Raw genomic sequence first — 11,515 nt, 5'->3', positions numbered from 1 at the left:
TGTTGGCTCTTTCTTTCGCAAAACATCCCAAAAGCTGTTCGAAGAAAAGGTCTTGGAAGGAGAGTTGAGTGTTTTGTTTTGTTTAAAAAAAAAAGCAAAACCAAGAAATAAGCAAAATAACACTGAAATGTTGCTAAGTGGCCATGGCATCAGCCCTCTGTTGTACTCTAAACCTCTGCATAGCTCAACAACGATCTTAGTTGGTCAGCTTGCCCAAATAGTATGGTGGTGCCAACAAGTTGCTATGCTGAGAAAATGGAGAACAGGAAATGATGGAAACTTCAGGATCAGGAAGAAGAAGCCAGATCTTGGGTAAACAAAGCTGGCTGCATCTGCAGGAGATCAAGATACGGAAAAAGAGAGGGAGACAACTCTTCCCACAGGAATTTAGAACAAATCTCTGGAAGCAGAGATGTCTCAAGAAGGTAGCAAAGCAAAGCTGGTTCTGGGCTGGCATTCGTTGGACCCTGTTGGTCTTCATCCCCAGAAGACAATGCTTCCGGCACAAAGAATTGACTCAGCTACAAGCCTCTTCTTACACGCTTGAGTAATCACAGTGGGGTTAAGCTTCACCTTTTCAACCCTAACTTTTTTTAAAAAAAAATACTATTTGGCTAGCACTTCTGCACCAATGTGATGCCAGTATGCAAATTATTTGGAACAATGCACAGAAAGCATGAGCTGAAAGGTGTCACAAAGGCAACACAAGGTATCCTGGGGTCATAGAGGTGGACCATTCACTCAGGGACCTCTATCCAAGCCGAGAGGGAGCTTTGGGTGTCTAGTGTTAGGACTTAGTAGACTTGACTGTTCTTGTTCTCAAGTGGCTTCTTCAAGAGGTCTTGGGGCCACCTCAAAAGCTCAAACAAATGACAACAAAGTGCTGGAGATGCTTCCATGGGACCATTTTATGTTGCCTTTGCTGTTTTAGGACAAGGAGAAGGTACCCACTATTCTTTTCATTCTTTGGCTTGCTAAAACAGTGTGACAAGTAGAAACCATTTGGAGAAGCTTCTCTAGATGAAAGAATCGGAGTATCTAACCCAAAAGGGGGTTCTAGGCCAACCTATATGATATTGTTCAAACTGTTATTATCTGATTTACAAACAGTCCATCAAAGCTGAGTACCAAGCAATGTTACACCAGTAAAAGAAATAATACTGTAAATGTTAAGTTTCTGACGTAACATTGGATGTTATTGCTTGACAGTAAAGCATTGTCAGATGAAATGGGTTCCCTTCGTTTGATTTCCCAGAGTAAATGTGGGAGCTTCCTTTAAGTGTTATGCAAAAAAACAACAACCCCATAACACCAAAATATAAAATTCCAAAAATGTGTCCAGACTTTTCAAAATACTGAGAAGCACCAAACCCAGTGCCATCTTTTATTGAAATGATAAAATGAAAATATTTCTTGGTTGTTGTTTTTTGTTGTTTGGTTTTGGTTTTGGTTGCTATTCCCCATAGCCTACAAAAACAATTCAGAATACCTTTTATTCTACTTCAGGATATTTTCAGGGGTGTATCCCATCCCCTGTGGGCCACTGGGCAATCTGTGTTGGGCAGTCTGAAATTCAGCCCTCTCTCCTCTGATGAAATTATGTGCTTTTCCTGCAGTTCAGTGGAAAAAATCCTGGAGTTTTCTGGAGCCAAGTGGTACACCCCAGGTTTGGAACCGGTGATAGTCCACGACATTTTATCCGACAGCATTCCAGATATCAGGGACAATGACAGTATGGAAATTACTGCGATGATGCATGAGGGGAAAGAGGACGGTGATCTACTGAACAGCGCTTCAGATCTAACTCTAGAGGATGACCCAGATCAGAGCAACATGCCGGTTGATCTCCAAGACTACCTGGATGAATGGAAGGGATGTTGTACATTTCCAGGCCGTGACTTCAAAGCCTATGAGACAATAGCGAACCCGATGGATCAGATTATGCAAAACAAACCAAAAGAGATAGAAAAAACTAGAAGTCACTCTGGACTATCTGGAAAAGAATAAGAAGTTAGGGGGGAAGGACAAATCTGCACGAAATATCGGGCCTTAGAAGAGGATTAACACGAAGATTCTTATGCAAGCTATAACTTTTAGCTTTGAGAAGAAGGGATCTCGGTTTAAAAATGAGTGTTGCTTCAGGCTTTGAAGCCCAGTTGGTTAAAAACCAGAAAGTCTTCAGATACCCAAGCTTGGAGTGAATCCCAACAAACTATTTATTTGATTATATCAGTAATGCATTTTCATGTCTTTTTTAACACTGGATGGGGGACTTTTTCTGCAGAAAGTCCCGTGTGGGTAGATCTTAAGCAGTAGGTGGAATTAGCTATGATCTCTTTGTATTTCCTTATCTTTCCGATATTCTTTTTTTTTCTTCCCCCTTTCCTTCACAGCCGTCTAGTATGGATCACGCTCTTCAGAAGTCTAAACTTTGACTTCAGGGAGCTTTAGAAATAGGCACCTCTGAGCGTGCAGATTGTGCACCCTTAAAGTATACATACACTTTGCAGATTCTGGATTTCTTCAGCTCCACGGAACCTTGTTGACTGATTATTGTGTTGTACTGTCTTTCTGCCCTGCCCTTCCTATTTTTAAATAAACGTTTTAAAAACACTTGAGTCTGTCTAGTTCTTCAAAATGCAAGGAAGGTAAGTAAACACAGACACGCTAAAGAAATCCACAAGAAAAGAAGAAGGAAATATGATGCTCCATTGTCCTCATACAAAATATTGATCAGGGCAATGGGCTTCTATTCTGTCAGAAGATTTGAAACCGTATTCTTCACACTTGAATGGAAACGGATGGATGGACGGACAGACAGACAGACATAGATAAATAGCTCTCTGTCTGTTAACAGAGTGATATAAAATGGAAGAATATATCCTGGTTCATACATAATGATAAGATTATCATTTTTAAAAGCTCAGTTTGTTGAATAAGGGGTGTGTACGCATGCAGGATCTAAGCCATATTCTTCAGATGACAAATTACAACATCTGAAGTCACATAATAACACACTAAACCAAAAGGATAATTGCTTAACATCTGTGACCCAACCTGCTGTTTGTGATTTTTTTTAGTTGAAAGTTTAAAGAACCAAGTTCGGACCCCTTGTCTTTGAAAAGTTTCTCACTACGACTTGAAGAAATGATCCGCTCACTCCATATATAATGGTGTCGGCAATGCTGAATTCCACAAAATTAAGAAAGTCTCCCACAATCGTATTTTTCTGGGGGAAATCCGTTAGTGCCCCAAATCTCATTTTTCCCCACAAAAATAAATACCTCACCACAACATCAAACAACCTATTTTGAGGTCCTGTAGGTACAACAGCTGAAAAAGAATTGTGTTCGAATGGAAATTGCCAGCCAGAATTCTCAGAAATTTAAATAACACAGACATTTATGCTAGCACAATTCTATTATTAGATCGTAGCAGCTATTTTAAGCCATATTATCTTTTGCTGATAGGTTGGATTAGAGACTGGTAAATCAGAAAGTTCTTGGCTACTGTTTTTTTATTAGTTTTGACAGGAAGCAGTTTGAACATTATATTTATAGCCAAAAAGCTGGCTGCTCACATATCAGTAGAGCTTATTTCAACCATGACCTGCTTAAGAGGCAATAACTGATAAATATTAATCCTTTAAAATACATACACTGGATGGAGATTCTTTCCTTCATTTCTATTTACTTTTAACAAACTCAAGGGGACCTGATGCATCTAGGTAAATTGTAGCCTAGAAATATATCTCATTAGTGACATCTTCATAGGCATATTTAGAAGTCTGACTTGGTGAGCTCTCGGCAAAAGGCAGATGATCAAACAAAAGAAAAATTGCAGAAAAAAACAAAATGTAGAATAACAGAATAACAGAGTTGTAAGAGACCTCAGAGGTCTTCTAGTCCAACCCCATGCTCAAACAGGAAACCCTAAGTGGAATTTTCCTCCAATGGGATTTTCCAGGAAACATAGATAGGGCAGGCTAGAAAAGTCAGTGCCCTCCTAAACATACCCAAGCACTCCGAGTTTGTTGGTGATGTCCATTTTGCTCTATGAGTTCGTGGTGACGTAACCCTAACCCTAAGTGGAATTTTTCTCCAATGGGATTTTCCCATGTATTTTACCAGGAAATGTAGATAGGGTAGCCTAGAAAAGTCAGTGCCCTCCTAACCATACCCAAGAACTCCGAATTTGTTGGCGATGTCCATTTTGCTCTATGAGTTTATGGTGACCTAACCTTAACCCTATATCATTTCAGACCAAGTGGCCATCCAGTCTCTTCTTAAAAACCTCCAGTGGTAAGGCACCCACAACTTCAAGCAAGTCATTCCACATAAAGCCCACAGTGAGTTGTCCTTACTTGGATAGGTCCTCTAAGACTGTACTTATCTGACATGTTCCTAGAATTAAGCGAATCTCTCTTCCAAAAAAAACATGTGATGTAAAAGCCTGGAATATGCTTCAGATTCAATCATCACCATCATCAATTAAATATGATGAATATAAAGTATTTCCATTCTGTCCACTTGTTGTGTTTTGGAGCTGCTTATACGGTATTTTTTTTCAAAGATCAGTAGAGACAATCCCTAAGAACAAAGAAGCCTAAACAGTACAAAACATGTGAGATAAAATAATAGCAACCCACCTATCTTAAAAGTTTTCAAAAATCCATGTGTCCTTCATCAGTTTCTGGAATCCTGGTTCTTAGCTCCATAAATCCAGACATTTCTGGCTGAAATTTTCCATGGAAAAGTAGAAAAATAGGTGACTGGGGCAATCAATACATATACCAGCTTCACTAGTACATTTTTAAGATTGCTATTCTCAATGTTGACCAGATTATTGGGAGTGTGCCCAGACCTTGTCCTCACATCAAGGAACCAGGTATCCTATTTCAAAAATTCAGACTCCTCGTGTATTTTTGTAGTAGCCATCTTCTTAAAACAACACAGATGAGATTAAGAATGAGGAAGCTCAGCTAAACTTCCTCCGTTAGTCTAAAATAGAGAAGTTGACCAAGATATCTAAAGTGAAACTCAATGTTTATTGTCTCTTGAGAACTCAAAAGGAAGCCAGAAGTGTTGCTATCACTGCGTTTTAGAGGCAAGAGCTTCAGAACATATCAAATAATTTCCAGAATTCTACCAGGTCAGGATTTTGTCTGTCTTAATTAAGAATAGGCAGGTTTCAAATTTATGGGATATGCTTGCTTGTCATTTTTGCTTAGGACTTAGGACTATTCCTAACTGTATTGTTTTGTCTGGTTAGAGTCTGTTGGAGAGTCAATAGGCTAGATAGTTGTGAGAGAGTTCCATCCACTGTGTGTTTTGTGTGGACTCAACCCACTGCAACTTATTCAACTTATGCTGGAAAACATGTCTGAAAAGCTTTGTGTGATATAGTGCCAGTTTTCTCAGGTAGACCAAACAAGAAACATAACCAGATGAGATAATTCTATTCTATTGTAAGGCTACATTAACTAAATCTTGCAAGCTTGATATGATAAACCTCCTGGCTGATCTTTTATAGCCTAAAAAGTTGAGGAGGGTTTTTTTTCTCTGCCCGTTATGGATCTGCTAGTTACTGTATGTCCTCTCTCATCTGATCATTCCCTAGATAGCAGATAGAGTAGAGTAGAGTAGAATGGAATGGAATGGAATGGAATGGAATGGAATGGAATGGAATAACAAAGTTGGAAGGGATCTTGGAGGTCTTCTAGTCCAACCCCCTGCTCAGGCAGGAAACCCTATACCATTTCAGACAAATGGTGCTCCAGTCTCTTCTTAAAAATTTCCAGTGTTGGAGCATTCACAGCTTCTGGAGGCAAGTCATTCCACTGGTTTATTGTTCTCCCTATCATGAAATTTCTCCTTAGTTCTAGGTTGCTTCTCTCCCTGGTTAGTTTCCATCCATTGCTTCTTGTCCTGTCCTCAAGTGCTTTGGAGAATAGCTTGACTTCCTCTTCTTTGCGGCAACCCCTGAGATATTGGAACACTCCTATCGTGTCAGTTTTTCTTTCTTCTTTTCTTTCTTCCTTCCCATCTCCCATCACCTACCACTATACCTACTGATTATATTTGTCTCTGGAAGCTTTACGATGGATGAAAAACAGGGCTGCTCAAGAGCAGAAGAAGGACATCAAGATTTAGCAGAGACAGCCAAGCCTCCTATGGTCATCCATTCAGGTGAAGAGGACGATTATGGAAACATGAACTCATTTCAAGCACCCCAGGAAGCAAAAGAGACCACCAACCAACCAGGTAAGCAATTTCATAGGATAGGCAACTTGCTGTCCTCCAGAAGTTTTGCATCCCAAATTCCATTAGCCCCCTCCACTGGAAAGGTACTGCAAGAATTGTAATCCAACACAAGAGCCTACCTGTGGTTCTGAATTCTGAATTGCCCTTATTGGTATGTTCTGGTTCGGCTCAATGCTGAATTTGAATGGACTGGCCTTCTTACAGAGATTGAAGTCCATTTATATACTCCAGAAGGTTTGTATTTTAGTGAATGGGGAGTTGACAAAACCAAGTGAAATCCAAAAAGGAACAAGACAGGTGTGTCCTTTATCCCCTTTCTTCTTTATCTTGGTGACGGGACTGCTAAACAAGGACATTAAACAAAAGAACAGAGTAAAAAGATTGCAAATTAAAGCACATAAGTATAAACTTTGGGCTTTTGTTGATGACTTGGTTTTGGTTTTGCAAGACCCATTAGAGAATGTTGAATGTGCTATGAGGAAGATGAAAGTATTTGGAGAAATGGCGGGTTTGAAAATAAAGATAAAAGGATCTGCTCAATATACTGCATGCAGTTATGGTTTGCAAACTGTGGTTTATAGTTTAACTCAGTGTAGCCTATACAATTTTCTCCTAGCATTCCAAGTTAAAATTATTTCAGTGCTCTAAAGATAATATCAAATATCTTTATTACAATCTTTGACCTGAGAGTACAGTAAAAAGGAGAAATAGGTTAATAGTTATTAGGGGAAAGGGAAAATAGTCATAGGACAATAAAACAGCATATCTAATGAAAACTTTAAATGTGGGGAAAAATATTTGACTACCTGATATGTGAGTATAAGGTTAGGGTCCCTTCAAAAATAATAAGCATAAAATTTAACTGCATCACCCTTCTATTTGGAAATGATTGAGGTGATCAGACTTGTCTTGGAGCATCATAGAAAGAGCACTAGATGGGAATATAAATTAGAGTTTCTACTTCCTTGGTACCACATGGGGAATCTTTGTAAATAAGGGTCTTATGAAATCTTTCCTCCAGTAGAGCTGATGATAGGGGATCAAATCAAAATCTATAAAATGCCCATTGATATTGGCTTGGTGTTAAACATGCATGATCTAAAGATAATAGAAAATTTACAATCCTTGCCATAATTCTAAATCAGCACATTGACTCTAATTTTAGGTGAGAAAAATCCCAACTCTTCCATGACAACTAAAGAACTTCAGGAATACTGGCGGAATGAGAAACGGAGCTGCAGAGAAGTCAAGGTGCTTTTCGAAATCCCATCAGCCAAAATTGTAGAGAAGGCTTTCTCTAAATATGTGGTAAGCTAATACAACAAAAGAGTGGTGGTGATGATGATGATGATGATGATGATGATGATGATGAACCAGCCTAGGGTTTGAATCAACCTCTGTTGACCTAAGGTTGCTCAGATCTCTAGCTAAATAATTCGCTTTCATTGGTTGAGTCAATCACAACTCTGATAACTTCATTAAGGCTGGATAGTTTTATTTGTTGTACTACATCATGGTTAAGAATACAATGGTTAGGTTAACACCACATTATAAGCCACAAATATAATGATTATAGCAATTACTGGATTAAGCTACATTACATCTTAGCACAAGCATTGTGGTTTTGAATAGGGTGGTACCCCAGCTGTAAACTATAGATTACGGTATAGCATTATGTGTGACCCAGTAATTCACACAAAGTACTAAGCCATGAGTACTTTGATCATGGATTTTTGAATAAACCACAGGACGTAAGTTAACACCTAAGATTAAACCATCTGCCACGGTGAGAAGCCCGCACATTGTGCTAAACTAAAACTGCAAATATTACAAGTCATACAACCCATATTCAGGGTAACTTCCAGATAACTCTCCCCCCTTTTCCATCTGACATTCCTAAAATATTTTGCTTGCGTATCTCTTCTAGAAGTACCAAATCATCATAATCCAGACTGGCAGCTTCGACAGCAACATATCAATGATTGAACGCCGGTATTCTGATTTCGAAAAGCTGCACACGAGCCTGTTTAAAGAGTTTTATGATGAAATGGAGGACCTTGTCTTTCCCAAAAAGATCCTGACTGGCAATTTCATGGAGGAAGTCATCCTGGAGAGAAAACTCGCTTTCCAGGATTATTTGCGCATTCTATACTCCATGGAATTCATCAGGACGTCTCGACTGTTTATTGACTTCTTAACGAGGCCAGAGTTGGAAGAGGCCTACAGCTGCCTTCGGGGAGGACAATACACCAAAGCTTTGGAAGGTCTTCTGGAGGCCGTCGCTTTGCAAGAGAAGCTGACAAAGCACCGGCCCATTCTGCTGGTTCCCACCCTCTGCGCCATCCTTGTATGTCACAAAGATCTGGAGAACTTCAAAAGCGCCTTCGAATTTGGAGAGAAGGCCCTACAGCGCTTAGAAAAGCAACCTGGTCACCGGTACTACCTGCCATTGCTGGAAACAATGGTCTCCTTAGGATATGAACTTGGGAGAGACTTCCTGTTCTTCCAAAAGAAGATGGAAGAGAGGAAGGCCAAAAAGCTTCCGCAGAAAATATTGACACTGAAGGAACTGACAGTACAGGAATATGTATAATGAGGAGAAGAGAGGGAGAGAAATATAGTGCAGATTTTGAAGAGACAGGAACGTTTTCCCAATAGAGAGACTGAAAGATATTGGGAACTTAGAGGGGAAAAAAAATATGAGGGAACAGTTTAATACATGATTTGTTCTGTGCAGAAAGCACAACCTTTTGCTCATGATAAAATTCAGAGATCACCCAGTGGAACCATTTCAGAGAGATCCAGAACTATTTTGTAAAAGTGTTCCCTCGGACCTAATAAATGTACGACACTTCCATTCAAAACCAAGGCTGATGCTGACATATTTCCAAAATTTAAGTTTTCTTTCTTCCAGGGACAAGTTATATTTGGACAGTAAAGTTGAAATGAAAGGCACCCAACTCTGCAGCTGAGACCTATTGTCTATGTGTCTGTACCCTTATGGCCAGGGTACCCCACCTAAAAGTCCAGGAATGTAAGTGGCCACTGGAAACTTGGGGTACAACTCCTGGAGTCCTTGCAAACATTGCCCTCAAATTCTGTTTTTAATCCAACCGAGGGAGGAACAATTAAAGACGCTAGGGGCAATCTTGTGAATTAGGTTGAATTGATCTAATGTAATTCTAATCTCATTTTAAGGGATAAGTCTAATTAAATCAGGTTTAGGTTTGGGTCTTGGCTTGGAGTATGCTGTTTAAAGACCAAGGACAGAGATGTGTAAAGAAATTGTGGGGGGCTCAGACATCATGATGGTGTACCTCCTTTGGACCCAGTCACAGGTACAGACATAAAAACTGTAGGATGTGCTTGTTTGACATTTGATGGGTAGGAGGCATTTTCATGTGTCCTACAGCAGTCCATGTGGTTAATTTATGATTCACCAATTGTGCAAACCCAGAAAACGTCCCATGCCAGCAACTGCGTTAACTGTGTTGTGTGAATGCACACACACCCTTGGTTGTATCATGGTAAGGAGTAAAGGACCAAGTATACCTCTAATATAGAGGTAAACCGTTTGCTTTGATTAGATTTTTAGTTTTTTGTCTCGGCGCTTCAGAAGTTTCCGTGTGCCCTCGTTGAGGGCATCAGTCAAAATGCAAATCCTATGCATTTTGTCTGATGCCCTCAACGAGGGCTCACGGAAACTTCTGAAGCGCCGACACAAAAAACTAAAAATCTCTAAAGAAACAGGAGATGGCTAGCATCTGGCTGATATTTAATAGAAACCTCCAATGACACATACATGAGCAGGTAACATCTGGGTGGAACAGTTTGAACATCTTCTGGGATCTATGTTACAAGTTATTAATGCTGAAGCCCATTTTCACATCCGTTAAAATTACTGGGAATAGAGATGTTTCTCTGGATAATGAATTTATCATGCCACTAGATGGTGCTGCCACATTGAATGCCATCTGAAGTTCTAGGAGCCCGCCATAAATACAGCCTCTTTCCTCTTTTAGAAAAAAAATCTAAACTTGTGTGTTTTTTTTTAAAGAAACAATTGGAATTGAGGTTTACAATTCAAAAAAACAGGCCATTTACATTATTAAAAGATTTAAATTTGGGGGGGGGGAAACACACACCCAACACAATTCCACCGTGCTCTTTGGATCGAAGAATTTACTTTTCCACTAGTCCTTGAGGACAATTTAATATCTCCCTTTATCATGAGGCTGTATGAGCCAGGCTGGAGAGAGCTAAAAGGGAAAATATTCTTGCAGACTTTTAAACCTGGTGAGTTCAAAGCCAAAGGCACAGCTGTGCTTCCTTCCCTGTACTGCCATTTCCTCCTGATCAAAAGGAAGCAAAGTAAAACTTGAAACTCTTTAAAGAACTATCAGATAATGAGGGGAGGAGAAGAACAAAAGCGAACTCTTTCTCTTTCTCTTGGCATGATCCAGAGGACAGTTGAAATTCAGTATATTTTCCTAGCTGATTTTTGCTGGAATCAGAAGTTGCCTGAGTTTGTTAACTTCACTGAATGTTGAGAATCCAGAAAGTCTAGATCAGGGGTGTCCATCCAACCTTGGCACATTTAAGACATGTGGACTTCAACTCCCCTAATTCCCCACTATGATAGGCTGGGGAATTTTGGGAGTAGAAGTCCACAAGTCTTAAAGTTGCCAAGTTTGGATGCCCCGGATCCAGATGAAAGCAGCATCAGATGAAAGCAGCTGTTGACAAACCTACTATAGAATGTATGGGTTTGTGATTGATTCCCATCGCTTTGAGCTGGGTCCACCTTCCCTTCATACTGCCTTATAGGAAACATCAGCTTTATTGTCCAAGGTTGCTTGGAGTCCAGTCTCAGGAAAAATAACACAGGGGTCCCAATCCTGCAGCATCTTTGATATCCAAGGATGTTGGATGAAGAACTAGATGCTTGTCCTTCTGGGGTGTTGGCTATTCCTGCCAGATTAGTGTTGCTTTTCCACCTGTTCCTCAAGGTTATTCCTTGTACCCGTTACAACGGCAGTCCCTAGTGCGAGACCACCTGCTGCCAATGTCAACCTCCCATCGCCCGGTTCACTCCCACAGAGTCGGCCTCCTCAGGGTGCCGTCAGCCAGGCAATGCCGGCTGGCGACCCCCAGGGGGAGAGCCTTCTCTGGGGCGCACCGACCCTCTGGAACGAACTGCCCTCGGAGCTGCGGATGGCCCCTGACCTTCGGTCCTTCTGCTGTGACCTAAA

The 11,515-nt window shown here is 40.4% G+C and overlaps 1 protein-coding gene across 2 annotated transcripts; it reads left to right on the top strand.

Annotated features, from left to right (window-relative positions):
• The first annotated feature begins 5,066 nt into the window (after positions 1–5,066).
• On the top strand, positions 5,067–9,121 carry SNX20 (sorting nexin 20). Of its 2 annotated transcripts, XM_083370878.1 has the most exons (4): positions 5,067–5,151; positions 6,094–6,263; positions 7,429–7,571; positions 8,191–9,121. In XM_083370878.1, the coding sequence occupies exons 2-4, from the start codon at positions 6,101–6,103 to the stop codon at positions 8,854–8,856; spliced, it is 972 nt and encodes a 323-aa protein (XP_083227004.1). In that variant the 5' UTR covers positions 5,067–5,151; positions 6,094–6,100; the 3' UTR covers positions 8,857–9,121. The 2 variants fall into 2 exon arrangements, with proteins under 2 accessions (XP_083227004.1, XP_083227005.1); XM_083370879.1 differs by lacking the exon at positions 5,067–5,151 and having other exon boundaries at positions 5,861–6,263.
• Positions 9,122–11,515: the final 2,394 nt, after the last annotated feature.

The sequence above is a fragment of the Vipera ursinii genome, assembly GCF_947247035.1.
Source record: "Vipera ursinii genome assembly, chromosome: 10".
Lineage (NCBI taxonomy): Eukaryota > Metazoa > Chordata > Lepidosauria > Squamata > Viperidae > Vipera > Vipera ursinii.
The sequence above is the reverse complement of the archived record's forward strand: the minus strand, read 5'-3'. Positions and strand labels throughout refer to the sequence as shown.

Coding starts and splice junctions, on each gene's coding strand:
- SNX20 (XM_083370878.1), top strand. CDS start 6,101: ATGGATGAAAAACAGGGCTGCTCAAGAGCAGAAGAAGGACATCAAGAT. Junction 6,264..7,428: donor AGAGACCACCAACCAACCAG/GTAAGCAATTTC, acceptor CTCTAATTTTAG/GTGAGAAAAATCCCAACTCT. Junction 7,572..8,190: donor AGGCTTTCTCTAAATATGTG/GTAAGCTAATAC, acceptor TATCTCTTCTAG/AAGTACCAAATCATCATAAT.